The sequence below is a fragment of the Nannobrachium achirus genome (genome assembly GCF_963921795.1).
Source record: "Nannobrachium achirus genome assembly, chromosome: 6".
NCBI classification, from domain to species: Eukaryota; Metazoa; Chordata; class Actinopteri; order Myctophiformes; family Myctophidae; genus Nannobrachium; species Nannobrachium achirus.
The window spans coordinates 42,973,453-42,999,552 of record NC_137815.1 but is presented as its reverse complement, the minus strand read 5'-3'; the positions used below and the strand labels follow the sequence as shown (position 1 = coordinate 42,999,552).

Sequence of the window (26,100 nt, the reverse complement as noted above, 5' to 3'; positions counted from 1 at the left end):
AAACCCAATAAATTGTTTGTGCAGACAGAGACTCAAAAACATCTCATCATCTTTCTCATAAGTCACTGAGGCTTAGCCGAGCCCGTAGCCAAGCTCACTGTTTGGAAATACGCTGGCAACGACACGCACTGGCCTCAGCCCATGAATTACACCATTCATACGCTGAAATTGTCCATTTTTCACAGCAGACAGACTCGATGACTAATGGGAGGTCCCAAAGAGAATTTAAGGCAAGATCTTCACAGGGGATCTTTCAAATGAGTTGCCCTTTCTTATTAGACAACATTAAAACTTTCATTTCTAACAGATTAGACAAGAAATGTGGTCCTTTTTGGGCACACACAGTGATTCTGCTTCTGGCTGTGTATTGCAACTGTACACTACAATTTACAGATACTACAGTACTACTTTAATACTACTGAAACACACTGTTCTACTACTTCGTAAACAACTGTTATACATGTCACACGTAATATCGACAATCTGTATCAGTAACAACATTATGGAAAAAAGTCGGCAGAATACTGGTGAAACTATCCTGAATGCCGACTATTCATAAATCCATATCATATTTTAGGACTTATGGTTTCCATTGGAAAGCTTGCTGTGGTTCAGTGACTATGCCGGTATTGACTAAAGAAGGGGTTCCCAAATGTTTCAAAGCCAAGGACCCCCAAATATCCTGCCTTCTGCAGGCCACGGCTTCCACTTTGAAAATCTGTAGACTAAAACAAGCATCTACTGTACTATCATCACAACCAGCAGTCATAACAAACAGGGATGAGATCCAGAATAGCCTTGGGATAGTTGACTACAGTATTACAGGAAACATCAGGAAAGGACAAGAACAACTTCTGTTGCCACTTGATCAAGTCATCTAAAAACTAAAGCGGACAGATTGGTTGCCAGATATTAATATGCCCTGATAACAGTTTTCTGAAAAGGAGGCATTCAATACTGTAACTGGCTACAATACAATGTGGTGCTTCATTCTTCAGGAAGTCATATATTCAAGTACCAAAACAAATGGCGTAATAAATTATTGTGGTGTTCTGGTCATAAATATTGATGAGATCCTGTTTTTAATTTGGATGAAGCATTACACATGTCTATTCCTTTGTTAGGTAGTATGACTGTCCAGAACTGATCCCATGGGGTGAATGTCATTTGAAACAATTTCCAAATGCCCAAGACATGTGCTTTCAATAAGTTTAATAAGAAACTCTCAGTTTCACCAACAACAACATACGTATTAACCTAGAGGTGTACACACAGCAGTTGAATCATGTGGCTCATCCCCTATTTAGGTCTGGTATTTTGATTCAGCCCAAGTTTGTTTTGACATTTTCAACACCCTTTGATGGAGAAATCCATAGTGACATAATGTACATATACACAGAAGTACATGACCTCACGTCATCACATGGCTCAACTACTAAAGGCATGACAATTAGACAATCTATGGCTAAAACACAAATCAAAAATGCATCAGGGGTGTGTCCACCTCCAATTTAGCTAATTGAACGTCACTAAATAGACTTAATTCTACTGTAAGTCTATTTAGTCTATCATGCTGAACATGAGTGTTGTTGCGACCGAAGGTCGTAGTTTACCATGAGAAATGTCACAGCTTAACACATCACTGTGACATCACAGGTGATATCACAGGTGACATCACCAATGTAAAAGTCCATATATGGGTATTCCCCGGAATCCCTTTTATGCCCATATATGAAGATCCCTGATGTCATCAATTATTTGGCCAATTAAAAGCCATTTGCGTTGAATGTGGACCAAGTCATGAATAACATTGTGAAGCAATTGAAAGAGAGATGTGCTCAGCTATCTTTAACGTTATCCCACTTGATAGCAGGCAGACAGATAGACAACAAACCAGACAAATAGCAGACAAATGTACATTAGTTTCTTTTAGTGTGGTCTGTGGAATATGCTAATTGCACAGAATTATTAAAAAGAGAGAAAATGTATCTAATTACTTTGATTATAAATTGTCATTGACAGAATATAAATGAAATTCCAAGTCATAAAATAATGTTATGTGGAAAAAAGCAAATACAAGAGAGAAGTTATCAAGTAATGTCATTTTATAAACTGACCTGTGGCCCCTTGACATTTTTGTAATGTGGCCCACAAGTTCAGAAGTTTGAGTATCCCTGGTCTAATGAAAGACTAAATATACTGTATAAATACATCTAGTGTAGCACCAAGGATCTTATCAAAACCTGGCCAAATCGGGCATGAGTTACACCTACAGGTATAAATAAAGGTTAAAAAAACAAACTATGTAAGTTCATGATATTTACTGCATTGTCCCCCGTCTTCCCAGAGAGGATGGCCCTCGCCTTGGCCTTGGTGAGGGGGAAGTATTTGAGATAGGCCTCGTACAGATGCTTGGAGAGAGCCCTCAGGTCTGTAGACTCCGGATGCATGTTGTCCACGTCCGAAGACAACTCAGCCAGCAGCTTCTCCTTCTCTGCTTGGGGCATACGGCCAAAACGGATGGCTGGGAAAGAAAACAAGTAGGCTTACTGTATGTCTATTATGTGCAGATGTTTGAGCATAATAGGCCACATAAAATGTGATAATGCAACACATTATATTAATTTGCTTATACTAATATTAGGGCCAGGAATAGAACATATAGAACCTTGAACCTCCCATTCCTATTCTGGGCATGCGTGCCATAATAGGCTAACATTCGCCTATTACAAGCTCACAGTGCGTTGTGTTGTGATACATAGTGTGACCATGTAGATCGGCTATTTTCAGCTAATTGATTTGGTAAAGAGGGAAAAGGGAGAGATATCAAGTATAGGCCGCTGAGGTACTGAGGAATCTATGGTTTAAGTGGTTAAAATAACTTTTTATTATTCGGTAAAATAGAATCTGAATTGCTGCCTCAAATTAGCACTCAGGATGTATTAATCGATAAGGTTCTGTTTTCACAGCTGATTTCTGAAAGGCTGTCTGTGGCTGGTTGCCAATTCTGGTTGCATAACACCTGTACCACGTTCCTCCTGTTTGAACAGTCCAGATGATGTCCAATGACCCCATGCATGCCAACATCTGCTGAGGGGTGCACATGAGTCTAACAGCAACTTTGACCCAAACATGGTCAACGTTGCAACAATGTTAGTTCTGTAAAATGCAGGGCTGGATTTGCTGAAGGAGGATCCATGCCTCTGCTTTTGATTTCTCTCCCATTTGGTAATTTATTTGTATGGCCAGTGGGGATATGTTTTATCCCTGCATCTAGTCAGACTGATTTAAATACACGTATTTACATTTAGGGAATGTAGACAGTCTGATTTACTCTCATCTCTCCCCGCAAATCCAACCCTCATTTCAGGCCAGAAGAATGTGTTCAGTGTACTATATGTTGTTAAAACTGGCTGACAGCAATGGGAATAAATCAGTAAATAATCAGAAGGCCCAGCCCAGCCCTACTACTACCTGTATCACACCTTTAGCAAATAAATACAAATGAGCGTGGGGCTATAATACCTTCCTATCACCTATGAATGGGCACAAAGCCAGCAACAGTGACACAGCTAGTTCTGAGAAGAAAACGTCGGTCTATCTCCTCATAAGATGTCAATGATTAATAAAAACACACATAGGTCTGAAAAAGCACTGGGTGGATGTCATGAAATAGAGGCAGGACGATAAGTGGACGAGGAAGGGAAGGCGGGAGGAAAAGATAGTCTGACTGAAACAAAACAAAACAAATCAACGTTACGTTAAGGGTGCGATAAGGACAAATGCTGTTGACCCCATTTGGCATGGTGAAATTGCATGCGTTTTAGTTTCTATTTTTTATAAATACATGTACAGTATTCTAGCAGTGAGAGCTATTTTCACACACACTGCCAAATACAGTATGTTTTAAATGAACAGTGAAGGTACATTCTCAGAAGTCAAATTAACAGTTGTAGACAGTATTTTGTTGTGCTTTGAAGCCCAAAGCAAGGGCAATTCACCGCTCTCGAGGTGAACCTTAGCCTACTAACATACTGTGTTTCCATCGAAACCAGGTTGGCATGGGAGTACGTTCGGTGTGGGACTTGACATGACGGGAGGTCTCTAAGACATGCCGGGGACCACAGAGGTAACAGCGGTAAATATAAAGCGTACATTACAGCTCGACCTCAAAGAGACAGCAGATGTGCATACTGGTGGTGTAGACAGCTCGCAAACGGGCACACCGAACAATATCTGTGCAAAGGGGCATTTTTCAGGGTCACCGTCTGAAACAAAGCGACTGTCTCGCACAAGACTACATGTGTCACTTGGGTCAAGAGAGGGTGTAGGTGTGTGGTGTGCCTAGAGAGAGATGGTGTGTTGGAAAACAAAAATGTGCCGTTTGAAAGTAGAGGCTTGATGTTCTGGGTGATCTTATCACGCTGGTTCCTTCGATGTATTTTATTTGTATATCATTGCTGTCGGGCAGAAACCTTGTAACCTCTATCTTTTTATGTTTTTTCATAAATTAAGCTTGTTGTCACAGTGTCATAGTAGTCAGTGACAGTAGTTGGCCCTTACCATTATGTGACATGCCAACCATTAGGCATTTCTGGAAGCGACAGTATTGGCATTTGTTACGAGACTTCTTGTGAATGCGGCAGTGGAGATCACAGTGGTCATAAACCAACTTTAGCCTGATTGTCCGTCTGAAGAAACCCTAGAAGAAAAAGATAAATGCTTTTAAAAGATAAATACTGGTGGAAAAAAAGGCAATTTAATACAATGATCTAAGATAAGATAAGATAAGACATTTATTGCTCCTGCTGGGGAAATTCAGGCACCAAAGACAGTACAGTAGTTAAAAACAGATTACAGGGAAGAAGAATATACAGTTGGCACAGCGTGATGGTAAATGGTAAATGGTGCATTTATATAGCGCTTTTTATCCAAAGCGCTTTACATAGATGTGCATTACATTCACCCATTCACGCACACATTCATACACCGGTGGCGGAGGAAACCATGCAAGGCACCAACCTACTCACCGGGAGCAATGTGGGGTTCAGAGTCTTGCCCAAGAACCCTTCGACATTAACTCAGGGGGAGCCCGGATTCGAACTGGGAACGCTTCGGGAACCCTTCGTGCTCTAATAACGGTTTCTCTACCCCTGAGCTATGCCGCCCCGTGATGAAGAGACTATACCAGCCACACCTGGTATCATTGACTCTGTCTCGAGAGATTGCACCTGGTATAACCCTCTACCACTACTACTGGTACCACCCACATTTAGAACAAACATGGGGAAATTCTCATTCTACTGCTGCTACTCTGCCACCAAAATGTGGAATGCTCTGACACCATCCAATAGAGCGTATGCGTGTGACATCATTGTACATGGAAGTTATGCAGGAACGCCCACTGAGTGGCAAAAACAAAACAGTGTCAGTAGGAGTCATGAGGAGTCAGCAGGAGTCATGTCTATGAATGATCATAAGGTTAGATACCGTGGTCATTGTTCTGCTCTGGTCTCAGGGGAGACATGGGGTCAGCCAAGAAGGCTAACACTTTTATTGTTTTAAAAAACAAAACATTCTGAATTGAGGTGGAGTCTCAGCTCTGTTTGACTTCCTCCTTCTTTAAATAACTTGTGATTAAAAAAAGGAAAATTGATGGAGATGCTATAAGTACCACACAGGCTCTCCTTAAAGTAGTACAGTAGCAATGTGATTTAGTTTTTTTCTTTTGTTATTACACAACATTATAAAATGTGTATAAGCATTTTATATATACAGAATTATACGTGTACACAGTATATGTGGTATATCCCTGGTAAATGTACATTTTAACATAACATTTAATACATATTATTTTACTTTTAATGACATAATATAAGATATAAGTCAATGGGGCTGCGATAGCGCTGAAACCACTGCCACATTTTGAATCATATGTCATAGATATGTCGTTTGACGTAGAACGTTACGAGATGGCCAAATGAAGTCCAAGATCCACATTGTAGCCGCGTTATTCCCATGGGGATCCCGAGATCCACATGATTAGATTATGTATGGTCTATTCTATTCTATTAATCTCAAATACACAGCCATCAACACTCTCATGACGTGGAGGAGGAGTGTGGGTGTAGTGTACAGAGCTGTTTCACCATGGTTAATAGCTTAGATAAAGAGTGGTAGTACGGCTAGCTCAGTCCTAGGGTTATCACAGTGTCAGAACACAACTTCTCCTTTGCCTGTGAATCCTGAGAGGATTCAAAGTGGAAAGACACTTTGACATGTCATTACCCTGCCCATATGCATGCTACGTAGCAGGGTATTGTAATCCCCCTGGTTTGTGCATATGTCTGTGTTTCAGATTTGTATTCAACTTGTTGGGATTTGTGGGAGTGATCCACAGGTTGCCCCAAAGAGATGATTAACCAGTACCACATGAAAACCAGTTTATGGGGGCGCCCGCTGGCCTGGTGGTCAAGGCGCGTACCACATACTAGGCTATGATGCCTGCTGGCGTCGCCGGTTCGATTCCCGATCCGGACGACCTTTGCCACATGTCATTCCCCATCTCTCTTCCCATTTCCTGTCAGTCTACTGTCCTATCAAATAAAGGCATAAAAAGCCCAAAAACAAATCTTAAAAAAAAAAAAACAGTTTATGTTTTCTGTCATTCTGGTGCAAACATTAGGCAAACATTTCGGATCTACAAGCACACATGTTGTGAACTTGTAGATCTGTTAGAAGAGATTTGGCCTTACCCCTTATCCCTAAACTTCTTTGCCTTTTTTACTATTTTGAATTTTGTGAGCTTGTAGATCAGATTTTATTTTAAAAAAAGAAGAAATCTTCTCTTAAAGGGGAAGACCACGCATTTTCAATATTGAACTACCGGTATGTCATTAATATACCTTAGAGGAGTTGTGTGGAAATTAAAAGAAAGTTCCCCCTCTTCTGTGTTGCCTAGAACTGGAGGATTGATTTTGGGGTTTGTATTGCAAATTACAACTTGATGACATCACACATTGTACTTTACAATACAAACCCCAAAATCAATCCTCCAGTTCTAGGCAACACAGAAGAGGGGGAACTTTTTTTTATTTCCACACAACTCCTCTAAGGTACAGTATATTAATGACATAGTTCAATATTGAAAATGGGTGGTCTTCCCCTTTAAGTTATATTTATAACTTGGTTGATATCAATTTATCACCTTTTATCATTATACCTACTTTTCATCTGTGAAAAACTAACCAGCTACGACATAGTAACAATGCTCAAAATAGCGATATAAAGTGCTACATTTTCAGCTGCCCTGGCCTGGTGACAGATACAATGTGTAGCTCTTATCATGTTTGTTTCAAAACCATTATTATGTCTGAATTATTTCAAAGAAAAATGGAAATGCACCACAAAATGTTTGCCCACAGTCATCATATACATATACTCCAGACAGACAGTCATATGTTGAGTGGCTGGCTGTACGTCTACACCTGTGGCTTGTGGTTAGAGAAACATGCATCAAAGAAGATGAAAGCGGCACATTTCTCTCCATGCAATATGAAAGTAGCATTTATTCCACCGGCAGGTTTGGCAAGTCAAAATACACACATGTTCAGGGGGAGAGAGACGAGACGAGTGGGCTTGATCACTCTCTGTCTGCCCTTTGATGAACATGTCTTTCTGGAAATTACTCTGATGCCACATTGGGTAGTAGTCACCACTGTCGAATTTGCCCTTCATACATTTACACTTTGATAGCACTTAAGTCACTGTTCTTTTGCCAGTATTGTGCAAGCAATTTTTGTAAACAGGAATATTGCAATATTCCATTATTGTGTGTCACTCAAATAGCTGGTTCTGAGTGCCTTTTGCCAACCAAAAAGGTCTACATAATTCCTCTATGCAAGAGCATTGCAATGTTACATACAATATGGAACATACACCGTACATTGTCAGAGCGGCTGTAGCTGAGTGGGAAGACAGTAGGGATGGGGATCTTAAATTGTGTAAAGTTATTGATACCATTATATCTTTATTGATAACACTATTGATACTGGCAGTACGTAAAGTCAAACGTAAAGTAAGTTTGATGCTAATTGTACCAGCAGTTTCTGAGATTAGCTGTGAACACGAACACACACACACACACACACACACACACACACACACACACACACACACACACACACACACACACACACACACACACGCACACGCACTAACAGGGGCGAAAACATAATCGCAGCCTGCCAGCCTGGCCAAGATAAGATAATAAAAAAGTGTACACTTTAGAAGCCCACATCAGTGCTACTATATTGTTATTGTAAATCAGTTCCCTGTTCTGACAGTTAAACTCTTTTACAGGTATGTTATATTGCTTCGGCTCTTCTGAATAAACAAATAAGCTAAAAATGTGTCTTTATGAATGGGTGCTAAAAACTATATGTAGCTCTTTTCGCCCAGTTTCATTCTGAGAACGTATTTGTAAAAGGAACTCTATTCAGATAGCTCTTTGAGGAGGAATTGCATTTAACAATGGAGCTAATCGGCTTAGGGTTTGCAGGTAACCCATTCCACATCAGTGCTGCAGAGTAAACATTAGTTCTTTCCCATATACTGTATGCAGTCCTACAGTACCTTACAACCCTCGCAGGCGTGGACGCCATAGTGGAATCCTGAGGCTTTGTCACCACACACACGACACTCAATGTTCAGTGAGGCCGATGGTGATGAATCATCATGGATTCTGGAGGACGAGGGGCTGTCAGAGTACTGTGGAGGAGACTCTGGTTCCATTTTGATACAATCTAACAGAAAGAAAGATGGATGATTAAGCATAATAGGCCTAAGCTATTTTTGCGAATTTTCTACAATGACATCGCCAAAATAGGGACGCCCATGCAGTGATGTATAGTCAACAAGGACTTAATTACAGTACTCATGAAACTGTAATGAATAAAGAAAGAAGAATACAAAAAAAACATACACAAAATGTAAAAAAAAGGAAAATGTTTAGGCTATCTAGGATATGGACAAAGCTGTAAAATAGACATTGATATACCGTATGAGATGACAGATCAACAGTCCAAATCCCCAAATGTTCTCACTTCCACTTTTACTCCCTCTGCTGTGTCAGGTTTCATCAGAATTTCTTTTCAAGGTAAGACTAAATATATCTTATGCTATCTCTTATGCTATTTATTAGGTCTACTCAGTTACACCATAGCATGTATTAGCTCTAGCTGTCTACTGTTGGGACTGCAATGACTACAAGCCTCAGAAATTCAAGTTTTTACCCCAAAGATCTGTGGGTCTCAACATGGGGTCCAGGGCCCCACAGAGACCATTGAGGAGGATCTTACAGAGGAAACAAGATTTGTGTTCCAGAGATGATTTTTCTGTTTAATTCACTGATTCCCTTTTTTCTCGTTTTCTTTTTCTTTTTAGATTTTCAGTTTTTTATACATTAAAAATAACTTCAAACCATTTTTGTAACATTTAAGCCAAAGTGAAAATAGCAGATCTACAAGCTCACAACACGGATTTTCACTATACTGTAGTTTGGGACATCACATTTCTCTTTTGGGTCTCGAGCTAAAAGGTGTAGGAACCACTGGCTTAAAGCATATTAAACTAGGGGTCCCTGACATTAAAAATTTAGAATCACAGCTCTAAATGTTGTTTATACCAGTGTTTCTCAAAGTGGATTCCAGGGACTCTGTGGGTTCCTAGGGGGGTCTAAATTGACCCATACAAGTCTGTAACTCTGACAGTATACAAATGGAACCAAATGAACCTGTTCGGGTCCATTTGGTTCCATTTGTACACTGTCAGAGTTAAGGGGTAGACCTTGAAATTTGAAAGTTTGAGAAACACTGGTTTATACAACTCAACATCCCATTGGAAATTTGCTGTGGAAAAAAAAAACATAAAAGCAGACTTACTGTGACTTTCTGTTTGCATCCTGTAGCTAGGCATGCTACTGTGTGTGTAGTCCATGTTGGTCAGGTGGTCTTCGCTGGACGGCGGGCTCATATCGTAGGCCCCGCCGCCGGAGATGGAGGAGAGCATGGAGGAATGGAGGGAGGACGAGGAGGAGGAGATGGTGGTGTAGTCCAGGGTGGAGTAAGGCTTCATGTCCAGGGAGTGGGAGCTGTCGTCCAGCTCCGACAGGTCCACGGCGCTCAGACTGAAACCCACAGGCCAGGCTAGGAGCTGCTGGGTGTCCACCATGTCTACAAGAGAGGGGGAGAGGAGGGATGCGCCGTTTTAGCTGATGCAATATCCGCTACAGATTGGATGTGACCTTCTAGGAAAACACAACAGTAACGTTAAGCAACCCCGGATCAGACAGAACTAGAGGAGGGGGGGGGGGGGGGGGGGGGGAGATACAACAGACAGACAGACATACAGACAGACAGACAGACAGACAGATATGCAGACAGACAGAGAGCGGATTACTTGTCCATGGGCATGTGGTGATAATAGAAAAATTAAGCAATAAAGATGCATACATGTGCAGTTGATGCACGCAAATGTGGCCCCACGCACACGCACGCGCACACACACACACACACACACACACACACACACACACACACACACACACACACACACACACACACACACACACACACACACACACACACACACACACACACACTCACACACACACATGCAGGCCGTCGCTGCATGGTCCTTAGAACTGTCCTTACGTTTATTTATCTATTATCCTTTCTTTTTTATGTTTTGGGTGATATAATGCATTCCGTTTATTATAATTGTGTATTTGATGGATGTACTAAAAGAAGCTGCTACTTGTCTTATTGTACCAATGCTTCAATGGAAAATACAATAAACAAAGTAAAAAAAAAAAAAAAAAAGAACTGCATGGTCTGTCCGTTATCTAGTAAACAAGAAGACAGACTGTCACGAGGAGTACAAGCTGAACTCTGGCCCTGACGCCCGTCTGCTCGGCTCAAAACACCCTCTTCTTCCCCTCATGTTTGGGTGGCTCGCTGTTGCCCAACCCAAGCACACTGAGAGACAACAGAGTCTGAGGCCAAAGAATAGGGCTAGAATGAGATTCCAGCTTTTGGAACATGTCATTCAGCAGTATAGTTATACGGGCTATCAATTAATCGCTAATTGAGCTGGATACATCGCTGATGATGTGTCTAAGTTGCACCAAAAGTGTTTATTAGAAAGATATGTTTTTTTGACATTTGACGTTTATTAGAAAGTTATTTTTTGTTGACATACTGTACTGTACGTACATCAAATGATTGCTTTAAAGAACAGTGTGCTACACTCAACAGTGCCGTTTTGGCAGTGTCATGGAAGACGACTTTCAAAACCATTTTCTCTCAAGAACAAACTGATGCAAGGGGGGTGCAGAGTCATCAACAATACAGCACCTCAAACAGGCCACCGAAAGCAGAAGATGTACAATTATCTTGGGAGGAAATAACAAACACAGCTAATACATCTTACATGAGAAGGTTTTCTCAGTGAAGAGCCCAGTTAACCCCTTACAGCAGTGATATCCAACTGGCGGCCCGAAGGCCAAATTCAGCCCTAGCAGAGCTTTCTTGTGGCCCCTCAATTACCTATTCCAATGTAAAAAAAAAAAACTAAAAACGAAATACATTTAACAAATTATTATTGGATAATAATAATAATAATTACCAGATGGGTGCTCAATTTCATTCATATGAACATGTAAACACTTCACCTTGCCAGCCTACCTGGCCCGCGACTTCCAAGTGATTTTACAATTGTGGCCCCCTGCCTACTCTAGTTGAATACCCCTGCCTTACGGCATATATATGCTTGTAACTCATTTATCGGCTGATAAATCAGCCGATAAATTGATCCAGCTCGACATTCTTTTCAATGCTTATAGACATTCACAGCACTGTGTAAAACCAGGAAGCATATGCTTAAGAAGCGTTCAGCGAAGGCAAAGATTTACAACATGCAACCTGATACAGTAGTTCAGGGATTCTGAGGACACTGCATGGCAAATACCTCTGTCTCTAAGAAAAAACAATGCCTATTGTGATATTTCTCCTGATTTAGACGTTCCCATACTGGTTGAGACCAGTATGCAAGCTGAACAGGAGCTGAGAGAGAGAGAGAGAGAGAGAGAGAGAGAGAGAGAGAGAGAGAGAGAGAGAGAGAGAGAGAGAGAGAGCACCTACAGTCATGAACAATCACCAGATGTGAGCTCCAGTGTTGAGAAACACCTGGTCTCGGAGCGAACCTCCGCAATCACCATCTGGTCTGAAAATAACCTTCATCCAATCAACCTCTGTGTCAAAGACTCTGATGAATTACATCAACATACAGCACAATAGGAAAAAAACACTATGAAGAGGAAGAATACAAAGGGCATAGAGCAAACAGGTATAAAAATGTCCTGAAATGGTTCCAAATGACTTGGCAAAATATCCCTATGAAACAAACATCCTCCTCTTCCATTTACTGATTGTTTCCCTTTTTGCTGGAATGTGGGCACAGCAGAAATCATTTGGGGGGGTCCACTTAAAATTCATAGCAACTGGCACATTGTTACAGAGAGAGAGAGAGAGAGAGAGAGAGAGAGAGAGAGAGAGAGAGAGAGAGAGAGAGAGAGAGAGAGAGAGAGAGAGAGCGAGAGAGAGAGAGAGAGAGAGAGAGAGAGAGAGATATATATATAGAGAGAGAGAGAGAGAGAGAGAGAGAGAGAGAGAGAGAGGGAGGGAGGGAGTGAGTGGAAGAGAGGGGAAGTCAAGCTGTCTATATGGAATTGCTATGGAAGCTATTGCAGGGCAAATGCTTTCTATTAATAGTCAGAGAAGCAGTTATTTTTCCATTTGGTGGCCAATCCAATCGTGGGTTACAGTAATAGGACAGTGGCTAGACTTCTACTCTAGTTGGCATGACTTGGAGGCAGGAATGTACTCATAGAACCACCACTCTGAAAAGCGAGGGAGAGAGATAAAGAGGTGAGTTAGGAGAGAGAAAGAGAGCAATTCCCCAGATCATTTTCTGAAGCTCAATCACATCCTTACTTATGAAATATAATCTCATAAAAGAACCAAAAAAAAACAAAAACAAATGAGAGCTTTCATAACAAAAGAGAAAGGTAGATGAATGTGTCCACCAAACGTTTCATCCCTGGTGAAAACGCAAAGCGTTCTGCTAAAAACGCTTCCAAATTATCTGCGCCCAGAAGATAAAACCACCTAATTTGGACGCGCGCCACAAAATAGATGTTCAGCTTCTTGTCACACTCCCATTTTAAACAATAAAAAAACATGTACGCTGCACACTGCAAAAAAAAATCAAACCTTGGTTCGAAGTGGAGCCGTGAATTTGAGCAGTTCCAGATCTATGTTTTTGATTCTGTGTTCTAGATCTATGTTTTCTATGTGTTCTAGAACTATAAATTCTATGTTTTTTAGATCTCTAAATTATGTGGTCTAGTTAGAGCTGTCAGTCGATTCAAATATTTAATCAGATTAATCGCATGATTGTTCATAGTTAATCGCATATTTTGTACCTTAAACAGATATTACTACTCATATCGACATGGGAGTAGACAAATACTTGCTTTATGCAAATGCAGCATATTTACTATTATTTGAAATAATAACAAATACTGTCCATAATAGGCCTTATATAACAAAAATATCTGCTTCCATTAGTACAGATTAATAGTGAAAGGACCACCGCTCATCGAGGTGCTGCATGCCTGAAGAAGGTATATGACCAAAAGCTTGCACTTTATTTAACTGAAAATAAAGAACATGATTTTGCACACTTTTGAGTGTTTCATTAGGACAGATTTAAAATAAACGTTTATACTTGGCATTCAATCACTAAACCCCAGCATCCCTATTCCCTATTCTAAGGGGATATTCACCAAAAGTAGCAGATTTACAAGCTCACTACAAGATGCTACAAGAGCTTGTAGATCGTCTATTTTTGGTGAAGATTGTTGGCGTATGGAAAAATAACTCAAGTACAGTGCAACTCATTTGGTGGTCACTGTTAGCGTGTTGGTGCGGGGGTCTGGGGAGCACTGTATAAAGGACGTAAGCTACTATGTGCTCGTGTACAAGTTGGAGCGCTCCTGTTCTTGGGAGAGTGTGTGTCTGGGGCTCGCGCTGTCTACAGATGTGCCGTTTCAACGCTTCGGTATTTGCTGCGCGCAGCGCCGTCAGCGGTAATATTGTAGTTTTGATTGTGGTTGTCTGCTACAAAAATCTCTGCCGTTTTGTCTGTCTCATACATAGAGTTATTGGGTCTCATACTATTACTAGCCCTGCAGCTAGCAGCATCTCACACTGACTGTCTGTTGTCAGACTTGTCAGTGCATTTGTGTGTGTGTGTGTGTGTGTGTGTGTGTGTGTGTGTGTGTGTGTGTGTGTGTGTGTGTGTGTGTGTGTGCGTGTGCGTGCAATAGGTGTGTGCGCGCTAAAGACGCGCATGCGCAGATCCTGTTCGAACTGAACGACACAATTTTTCCCCACTAGACGAGACAAAAACCGAAAGCCACAAGACGAGACAAAAACCGAAAGCCACTTACTGGGAGCTCACGTGCTTTGCACACGGCTCCAAAAACGTCTTGGCCCTTTCTAGTCCAATGGAGGTACTCGAGTCATGTTGATGCAATTAAAACGAAAATAACTGTAGAATACAAACTTTCCCCGTTTGGCTTATGGCTTTGGCTCATTGCCATGCATCATCTTGCTAAATATTTTCTCACACAACAAGGTGCACAGGGAGGAGATAATGACAAATGTTTCCTGTTGTATTGGTGATCATTGTGTGCACATGCAAAAAGTGTACTCTGTCAAACGTTACAAAGGATGACAGATGATTAGTTATGTTTACGCATAGTGCATGAACAAAAGACATGAGCATGCTCAGAGTGCCTGTCAGTGTGCGTGTGCATGTGTGTGTGTGTGTGTGTGTGTGTGTGTGTGTGTGTGTGTGTGTGTGTGTGTGTGTGTGTGCGTGCGTGCGTACGTACGTGCGCGCGTGCGTGCGTGCGTGTGTATGCTCGCATGCACTGTGCAAGTGTGCATGTACTGTATGCATTATGCTGGCACCCATTCTTTCACTGGCGCTCAGATTTCTGTCCGCATGTTGGTTCTTGTCTGCAGTAAGTGTACCACATGTAGGAGTAGTTTCTATCTTCTCTTCTGTTATGTAAAAACAATAAAAACGCAAACCAGTAAGCAGGTCTGGCAAGCTACTGGAATCCATGAACCAAGAAGACTGACAATAAACCGAAATACACGACCGGAGTCAGTCAGAAATTGTATCTCCACGTGGAAAGTGCAAATCCGGAAAAGTTTGTATCATACGAATATATACACAACTAAATATATACAAATAGTAGGCCTTACAAACATACATTTGGTGGGAGTCGTCTTACTCTTTATTAGCTCATTTGCATTAACACTAACTGTAGATAAATATGGATAATAATATTTATTAAGGAATATTAACAATATATTAAAGATATTGTGTAGATATTGTGATGTATGTAAACCAACAACAATTTTGTTAATCAGCAACATCGCTAATGTTTAACAGATAACTCACTGCGGGCTGGGTGCGTACGTCTGAATGGGTAAAGATGACCTGAGGTCAAAAGAAATGTCAGTGAAAAATTTTGAATTTCTCAGCACTAACACGCAAGGCTGAATTTATCTCATTCTAGATACTTATCATATTAAACACAATACTAAATACTTACATTAAAAAAATTATATCGTTTATGGTATGTATGGTGAATCTTTCAGTAGGATATGAGTAGTAGTTAGGGATATTTCACTTTCAAAAAGACTTTTGGTCATGTTATCGTCTAATCGGGCTTTTATGAACACCCTGAACAGTTTTTAATTTGCTTCATTCAGTATTTAGATATCTGATGTAAATGTTATCAGGAAGCTTGATCCAGAGCCTCTCCACATACACACACATTGTAACTTCAAACTCCATTTTAACCATGATAGATTCATTAGAAACACCTATTTTATTTTTCTGTTGACTCATAATACCCTCCTAATACGTGAGAAGGCCGTGTTTAGTTTGATAACTTTTTCATTTATTTTGAATAATTCTTTGGGAAAATGAAAAATATTTAATGCAAAAATGAATTATTAAAAATAAATTAAAAAAGTTATCGAAAGAACACGGCCTGCTCACGTATTAGGAGGGTAATATGAGTCACCAGAAAAATAATGGTTGTTTTAAATTAATCTATCATGGTTAAAATGGAGTTTGAAGTTACAATGGGTGTGTATGGGGAGAGGCTCTGGGCCTGGAGGGCCTGATAACATTTACATCAAATATCTAAATATTGAATGAAGCAACTTAAAATCTGTTCAGGGTGTTCATAAAAGCCTGATTAGACGATAAAATGACCAAAAGTTCTTTTGAAAGTGGAATATCCCTTTAAAGCACAAGTTGACTGGGGTCCCCCACAGGCACTTTTACTTTACTTGAGTATTTCCAATTTCCAATATTTTTACTTCTACTCCACTACATCTCATAGGAAAATATTGTACTTTTACAATTTCTACAATTATTTGAAAACTTTAGTTACTAGTTACTAGGTAGATTTTGATTATTATTACGAAACATACATTAACCACTTCAGCCCTATACCGGTATACATTTCGGCATTTTGAAAATAGCCGATCTACAAGCCGATCTACGCATTGTAAGCTTCTAGATCTACTATTTTGAAAACGTGAAATGGGACACTCTGCATAATGACTACTTTACTTTTGGTAGGCTACTTTATACTATGATGCCAGTACATTTACTCAAGTCAATTTAGAATTCAGAACTTTTACTTGTAACAGAGTATTTCGGCATTGCAGTATTGATACTTTTACTTAAGTAAAATATTTGAGTGCTTTTGCCCACCACTGCCTACGCGTCTGTTCTTGGCCCAGTCTTTTTTCCCTCCTCTATACCAAACCCCTCCCAGGCAGAAAATAGCCAATCTAGGAGCACACAGTGCAGCATCACAGCGCTACGTGTTGGGACCCTGAGGGCTCTATTATGACATGCTCAGAATAGTGATGCTAGGGTTCAAGTGTATAAGAAAACATTAAATACCATATCTCACATTTTGATCAACAACAGATGGAACACACACAAATGCAAGTATCTGCGTAATTTTGGGAGTGGTTCTACGCTATGATCGCCTGCCTAAAAGGGGGAGGTGGAGAAATAGGAGAGAAAAAGCAAAGGTTCAGCAACGAGATGTGAAATCATTTTCTTCAGGGACATGGTTGCAAAAGGAACGCAATGTTTTTTTATATTTGTATTTCTTCACAACAGCAACGATACAACAATGTCCAGGACTGTTCAGCCCATGGGTCAAATTACACTACTTTATATGATAATGCTAATTATTGTGCATGTTGTCATATCACATCAGTAACCCTACCCCTATTGTTCCAAGACAAACAAAAACCTACAAACATTTCAGATTAGAAACAGCCAACGATATTACAGTTTCTTTGAGTAACTGTAATACCGTTAAATCACTGCTGATAAATGAAAGATAAAGTCATCGTTGAACTCAGCTCTAAATGTCCACCCACACAACTATCTATACATTCAAATATTGATATTAATTAACAATTAACCATAAACATAAATATATCGTTCACCTGTCTTCATTATAGTTGTGGCACAAACTCTGCCTCGCACTTGAGTTACAATGATTTATAGAGTATAGTTATGGTGCTTGGTGTGGACATAGAAGAGGGTCGTGCTCTAGTTCTTGGCATGGCAGGTAGCGTTAACAACACCTATAAGGTGACACACGTGGCCCAAGTGGTAATCTGCGAGACAATGGGAAAACCTGCCCAGCTGCATTCAGATGCATCAACATTCTTATCTTTCTAACTCAAAAGTACGCTCCCTTTCTGAAGGTGAAAGCTGCACTGCTAACTGTCAAACCAGATCAAGAACAATACAGTGCTGCATATTAACATAACATATTATTAACCACATTACTGCAATATAATAGGTACAGCAACATATACATGTACATGTTAACCACAGTACTGTAATATTCATTCATTCATTCATTCATTCATTCACCAGTAAGACGCCCTAAGGAACATATTAAAATATTAAGTGCACTGTGCAACAGATAACTATTACGTAAAATCTTAAAACTGTGACATATTAACATTAACATAACATATCAATAGATTGGAATGCTATGAAGAGTGAAGTAATATACACAAATTATTACTATCTTAAATCAATGGTTGCTGCATGATAGTGTTTAGAAACAAGACAAAGGTACAATTTTGTGCAGGCCAGGGTGTTTCCTGTCTAAAGATGCGGTGGTTTCGATGCAGTGTTTCATTTCTTTTATCACAGTGTACAGTATGTGTGTGTGTGTGTGTGTGTGTGTGTGTGTGTGTGTGTGTGTGTGTGTGTGTGTGTGCGCGCGCGTGCGTGCGTGCGTGCGTGTGTGTGTGTGTTTTGTTTGTATTACTATAATTTTGAGGACCTAAATGTCCCCACAAGTTGTAGAATTTGAGAAATAGACATTGTGAAGACCTTTTCTTTTCCTGTTCCTCACAAAATAAATTGTGAGTTGTTTTATAGTTAAAAGATGTGTTGCGAGGTTGTACATCTGCAAAAAAAGTGTGACGAGAACTACTGTTTTAGAAGGCATTTGTAGAATCGGTCTTAATGGACAGGGGATCGAAATCTCCTGTGGCCTTACGGCACCCAACAAGAGATAGAGAGAGAGAACGAGAGAGAGAGAGAGAGAGAGAGAGAGAGAGAGAGAGAGACAGAGACAGAGAGATGGAGAAAACAGGCAACCTACAGCTATGACTTCCTGACCTCACCATGTTTACCATCAGTATTGTTCAGTATCGCTGACTGAAATAAAGAAATGCCCTGCATCCTCTCACCATACCCATAAGATCTGAAACCCAGTCTTATCACTATGAGAAATCTGTGATCAAAATCACGGCAAAAGAACAAACAAAAAAAACAACATGACGTATTAAAATGTAAAGTGCGTGTGAGAAATAAAACATTGTGAGACTCAAACAATATATCGTCGTTGTCGGGTGGAACTGGAAACCTCGTATCTCCAAGTTTCAAATGTGTACGTTCTTTCGCAAAGTAAAGCCCTGCTTCATCATACAAGGCCGTCGCACAAAACAGCAGATCTACAAGCACACAACGCTAGATCGGCTGTTTTCACTAGTTTAAATCATTTTTAAAAGTGTAAATGCAAAACGAACGGTTTTGGACATACAAGGTTTTCACCCGACAACGACGATATATTTTATGATGTAAAGTCCTTTCAATAAAAGTATGTCTTAAGAAGTGAAGACACTGACAGAAAAGGCACAATGGCTGCAACTATCCATAATCTTCTTAGCCATTATTCTATTGATTACTTTTTGGATTTAAAATTGTATTGTTTTTATATATCAATTAATCGATTAACAACATATGCATCATTTTACATTTTTTACTATTATAGGCGTTTTTTCTTTTCTTTTAATATGTCAATAATAGTGAAAATAGCAGATCTACGAGCTCACCGTACAGATGTTTTGTACAGTAGATCTGCTATTTTCAATATTTTTTACATAAAAAAATTAAGAAAAAAGAAAATGATCCTTAACTCTGATCCACACCCAAAATAGGCATAGATAATTAATTGATTTTAATTGTTGATTATCTTTTCAAGTCAATTGGTTTGTTTAACTGTAACACAATCACACTACTCAGGAATAACCAGCAGGTTCCTGCCTGAGGCCCTCAGGCTGTACACAGGTTCCTAACAGGTTAATAACTGTAAAATGCAATTAGGAGCCAGGCCATGAACTGCCTTAAATGCAATCAGTAGAAGCTTTAAATCAATCCTGAAACAGACAGGCAACTAGTGTAGGGAAGCAGCATTTTGTACAATTTGAAGCCTATGGAGTTTTTTAATAACTTTAATAATACGAGACATGTTAATATGACATACAATATTCAATGTGCTATAAGAAATAAAACATTGGATGATTTTAGTGTCTCAAAACAAAAATAAATGGATGTATTCTAGGGCTGGGCTGGGTATTGGCAGGTTGCTCACGATATGATGTGTGCAGACAAATGCAGACATTTTATGAAAACTGTAATAAATGTAAAAATCTATACCTATCCCTATATTAAGGATTTTGAGCACAGCCCTAATATATTCCCGAGATGATTGAAAACATCTGTGAACAGATTTGTTAACATGGCTCTCAAAGTTTAGGCTATCATCAAATAATACCTGAAAAAGTGATCACTGACTTTAAGAATGTGTGTGATCTGGACCTATTATGAGAATTTTAGTTTTGTTAAGAGTTCAATTGAAGGAATTTATTTAACATCCAGTTTTTAATATCTGCTAGACCAGTGGTCTGCAACCTTTAATGTCAAAAACTAATTCCAAAACATGTAATAAAAAAAAAGAAAGAAAAGGAGGGTATATCAACCGGATTAAGAGGATGATTTCATTTGAGACAACAAGAATTGGAATAAACTGGTTTAAAGTTGTACGGTGAGGGCAAGGTACATCTGTGAATGATATTGCAGCACAGATCATACATCTGATAGCTCCAACCCTGTGAGCAAAAAAGGATTAAAACGTAGGACTTTCTAGAATCTACGGTATACACAAAGTTGCATTACCCTCCAAACAGAGTAAACCAAGCCCAACCAAACTGTGCCAACGAGGGTGCCAACCAGAGATCTGGACTGCCCCATTAGTAGAAACGAAAATGTGGCTGTCTGAGCACCCACTCATTTGGCTAGTAGAGAATTTGCTCATCATGGCCAATACATACACCAACACACATGATGATTGCTAATCTTCAAAGATCAGCACAGTGGGTACACCACAATCTCTGTCTGGCTGGCACTACATTGAGTAAAATTACAACCACACTGCTTCTGGTAGTCTGGTGTCTGGTCTAATCCTCTGTTCTACCCTCACACAGGTTGCACTGATTGGAAAGAAATGACAAGTCAAACCAAAGTCAAGTTGAGTAGGAGGTAAAAGTTCGAAAGAATGGATTGCAGTTGGGAGGGTAAAAAGAAGAAAAAACAGTTCATGCACTTTCAAATTGACTGGATCATCTGATAACTCGCACACACTTAAAATGCATTTACAAAGATATTCTCGTGCATTTTAGCTATTCCCATTGCCCAACCCCGAACCATAACCACAACTTTACATGCGGTAAATGCCTAGTCCTTCTAACACGAACTCAAGTTAAACCATAACTTAATCCCTGTCTCTAACATATACAATTTCCTCTGTGGTGACATACAAACAGTACAATCTCTAATCTACTTTCTGGTAATGGATAACACACACAATCAGTAAAGTTCTTCTAAGTCCATGCATGTCTGAGGCTAAGTATTTTATAGTAAGAGCTCTGGTATTTACATGGTCTGCTTTGGTCAGACCCTGATAAGGCTTGACGATAAACATTAAATGGACTGTGTATCATTTAAGCACTTTTTGCTATTCAGAGACCTAATTAAATAATCACACACACACACACGCACGCACGCACGCACGCACGCACGCACGCACGCACGCACGCACGCACGCACGCACGCACACACACACACACACACACACACACACACACACACACACACACACACACACACACACACACACACACACACACACACACACTGTATTTAGACAATGAGGTACAATGCACTCAACTAACTGATGATTCTATCTTATTCTTGAAAACTAGGTCTTGGAACCTTAAGCCCCTATCATAGTAGGCACCGCGGTGATAAGCTATCCACCGTCTTTTTAAGTCATACAACTACAACATTACGTCATTACTCGCGGTGAAGAGCTATCCACCGCGAATCCCGACACATCTCTCTGTTTTTACTATCAGACAGATCTTCCCATCACCCCATCCACTGATTGGTCGATCTAGAACCAGTCAGTCACAGTGATAGGACTTCACCGTGACTGACTATGATGGCCTCCACTTGTTTTCTCACTTTAGGTGGATAGCTTTACACCTAAAATTTGCGGTGATAGGCTCTTCACCGCAGACTCTGATAAGGGCTTTACTCACATAACAGGCGAACAATAGGCGAAAATGGGCGAACATTAGCTGAAAATAAGCGTTGCATTGCGATCTGTTGTGAGCTAGCTAGTACTGTAGATCAGCTATTCTCTGTAGAAATATTTTTTGTTGAGAAAAAAAAGGAAGGGGCCAAGTATAGGGTCCTTGAGGACCCTGGTCAATATATCGGGTAAAGTGGTTAAAGTGGTAAATAACGATTAAGAAAGCAAGAACAGCACTCCAAATTGTGGATTTATTGCCACATGGACGTGTCAGGCAAGATGCCCTTCGTCAACATTGGCAATTTCACATGCAAAAAAATTATTTCACAAATCTTTGTGTGTGTGTGTGTGTGTGTGTGTGTGTGTGTGTGTGTGTGTGTGTGTGTGTGTGTGTGTGTGTGTGTGTGTGTGTGTGTGTGTGTGTGTGTGTGCGTGCGTGCGTGCGTGCGTGTGTGTGTGTGTGCCTGCATGCAATCCTGTCCTTGCCTTCATTTTTACATCTATTTATAAAAATACATAGTATGATATACTGTAGTTCAGCTACACTCACCCTGTCTCCCATCCACCAGATAAGAGGGCTTTCACTGGCTGTATGGTGCTGGCCACTGAGTGAGGTTGCAGGAAGGTGAGAGGATATCGCGGTGTGTGCGTGTGTGCAAGTGCGTGTGTGGAGTCATACTTTCATGACGGACAGAAAGCTCAGCAGAAGTGCAGACAGCTAACTATCATGTGGTCTGGTGTCAGTTACTACCTCTTTCCTCATCAGCGTGCAACCCTATGGTCATCACGTACCACTGTGTGTGTCACCGTGACTCCCTGCGTGGTGCGTCCACATGCATGCGTTTACAGTACATGCACGGCTGTATACTGTACTGTATTTGAGCGCATATACTGTAGATCTAGATATGTTGTGTGTATACATATCTTTAATCGCAGGCATGTGTGTGTGCGTGTGCGCGTGCGTTTGTGTGTGGTGTAGTAGACTTCAGATGCGGTCGACTTCCTGTTGCTTCATCCTCTGGTTGCACTTCTCGCTTCCCGCTGCAGCTCACTCAGCTCCATCGTGACAGCGGTGACGCAGGCGGCGCTAGTCGCCTCTGCTGCGCCACCCACCTGGCATAATGCAATACCCATGCAATATCACCAGGCTGAGATTGTTTCCCTCATTCTGAATTGTATCCTCTTTAACCACATGAACCATATAGCGTCACAATTCCGGGCATGCGAAGTGAACATTTGTGGGAAATGGGTTAATATTTGTCAAAGATAGCTAGTTAGATAGATAGATAGATTGTTCTCGGAGGAGGGGGGGAAGGAGAGAAGTCTCTTTAAACAGCAAGCTCACAACGCAAATTCGCAATCCGTTGTGAGTTGGTAGATTGGCTTTCTTCAGCGAAGAGATTTGTGGGTGTCTGTAGAGGGAATAAGGAGGGGAGTAAGTATAGACCCCTGGGGAACCCCATAGGGTTTAAGTTTTGATTGATTGATTGATTGATTGATTGATTGATTGATTGATTGATTGAATACTTTATTAGAAGTTTGCATTGGAAAAGAACAGCACAGTTCAGATACAAGGTCTACTAGGATTTAAACCCAAGAATGAACAATAGCTTGTTTAAGTGATTAACCTCATCGGGTTTGGTTGGCTTTGACCCGTGTTTGATAACTTTAAAACAGTTCACGCTTAGTCAATACACACAGAAAAGTCCCCGGTGTTCATTTAACTCCTAATTGTCCTTTATCAGAGTTAAATTAACACTGATGATTTTACTGTGTGGAATTATAACAGAGACATTAACCAACCACACCTCATTCTTGGCACTGACTAGCGACTACAAATCATTCTGGACACCTTTGAATATAGTGACACAGTGATAACAATGACATAGCAAAATGTAAGAAAACACCACACCACAAAAGTGGGAATAGTGGGAATCTACAAAATGCAAGGCATGACTCGGATATACATAATTATTTTTATTTATCAGGCTGAGCCTTCATAAAAAAAAGATGATGCTTTGACGAAGGCTCCAGACAAAATGTGTCAGCCTGATGTAGGATGATAAACGATTGTGGATCTGAGTCAAGCCTTGCTTTTTTTTTTTGGAGTGCCACTATTCTCAGTTTTTAAACTAGTAGGCTACTGTTTGTAGCTAAGAACCCACGGCCACAGAGGCAAAGTCGTATAAAGATATATATAAAACGGCCTTTATCGCTAGTAGAGTAGACTGACAGGAAATGGAGAGAGAGATGGGGAGTGACACGCAGCAAAGGTAGTCGGGATCGGGAATCGAACCAGACGCGCTGTCAGGCAACACTGAGCCCATGTGGTATACGCCTGGACCGGTAGGCCAGCAGGTGCCCCAGGAAGTGTCCTATACACCACGTAAACCCAGCTTAATCCTCAGCATTGATTTGACTCGGTCAATCTTCCCTAAAATACATGTCTGTTGTATTGCATCAGAGTGGAATGTACAATCAGTTTGAACCAGAATCTTTTCCTACAAAAGAGTGAAACCAGACTTTCACTATGGTGTCTAGTTCCGCTTTTGTCTGAGGCTATACAGAGTTTAGCAGAATGACAGTGAGCTACAACTCACGCTTCCTTCCAGCAATTACAGTATTCATGGTGTTTGTACAAAATGATATTGACTGACATTACCACTCAATTAATTATACCTTACTGGGCGTTAAGTGTTTGCCTCTACTGTATCGATCTACCTATACATTCCAGGAATCTCAGTATGTAAATGTTAAATGGTGCATTTATATAGTGCTTTACATAGATGTGCATTACATTCACCCATTCACACACACATTCATACACCGATGGCGGAGGAAACCATGCAAGGCACAAACCAAGTTCAGAGTCTTGCTCAAGGACACTTCGACACTAACTCTGAACTGCCTTCCCATCGGGCCGCTCTACCGGCCACTCTACCCCTGAGCCACTGCCGCCCCAATATGTCTGCCTGTACTTCACATATCTCGAGAACCATTCATTCGAATGACTTCACACTTATCACACATATCTCATGAACCACCCATCTGATTAACCTCACAATTGCCAAGTGTGTTGGGGAGGACTCGAGGAAGACAAGTGTGAAGTTGATCGGATCAGCTATTCTCCATAACCGGCCCACTTGGTTCAAGCAAGCATTCCGAATGACGGCCTGGCACTGAATGTGCATTGCAATAGTTTCTTTTTTTTAAGGGGCAATGACTAGAATGTACAACACATCTCAAAGACGTTTTCTGGTGCAGTCAATACAGGATGAGCTCTAGTGATTTATACAGTAAATGTAAAACTGTCTGCTGTACTTAAATAGACATGTATCTTCTGCTTTAAGCTCAGGCTGTCTACAGCTATATAGGAGCCAAGCAGCATTGCAACATCATGACATGACATGAAAGTCGTGAAACTTCCTATATGTATTGCAAGAGAATATATATTTCTTGACAGTGATGAACGTTGATGGTCAAATGTGATAACGTGGAGTCCTTTAACAACTTGTGGTGCTCCGCCCTGACATTGTGATGGCATGAAGAGAATAAACCTTTGAACATTCACACAACCCCCTAATACTTGTTGGGTGGGGACTGGGGAGCACAGAATGGATCTGCGTTGAGTGATTACAAACCCAACAGCTGAAGTATGCACATAAATCAATAGTGATAGGCCTACACGTGATGCACGCATGCACACACACACAACACACACACACACACACACACACACACACACACACACACACACACACACACACACACACACACACACACACACACACACAGAGAGAGAGAGAGTGTGATGGCATAAGGGAAAGGACGCAAAACACATCACAGGCGTAGGAGAAATACACAGACATAGGGTATTTTTCCCATATGTTCTTTTGTTAACACTGATAGTTCAAAATCTGCAAAACTTCCCTTTTACACATGCCCACACATGCATAGCCAAG

At 40.6% G+C, this 26,100-nt stretch overlaps 1 protein-coding gene across 1 annotated transcript in view; it reads right to left on the bottom strand.

Annotated features, from left to right (window-relative positions):
• Positions 1-26,100, bottom strand: part of pparg (peroxisome proliferator-activated receptor gamma) — a 40,943-nt gene that overhangs the window by 7,839 nt on the left and 7,004 nt on the right. The window contains exons 3-6 of the mRNA XM_080728778.1: positions 9,942-10,232; positions 8,635-8,804; positions 4,564-4,702; positions 2,325-2,524 (exon numbers count right to left, since the gene is read on the bottom strand). Of these exons, the coding sequence (XP_080584904.1) occupies positions 2,325-2,524; positions 4,564-4,702; positions 8,635-8,804; positions 9,942-10,230 (798 nt within the window). The 5' untranslated portion in view covers positions 10,231-10,232. The remainder of the gene's footprint in view (positions 1-2,324; positions 2,525-4,563; positions 4,703-8,634; positions 8,805-9,941; positions 10,233-26,100) is intronic.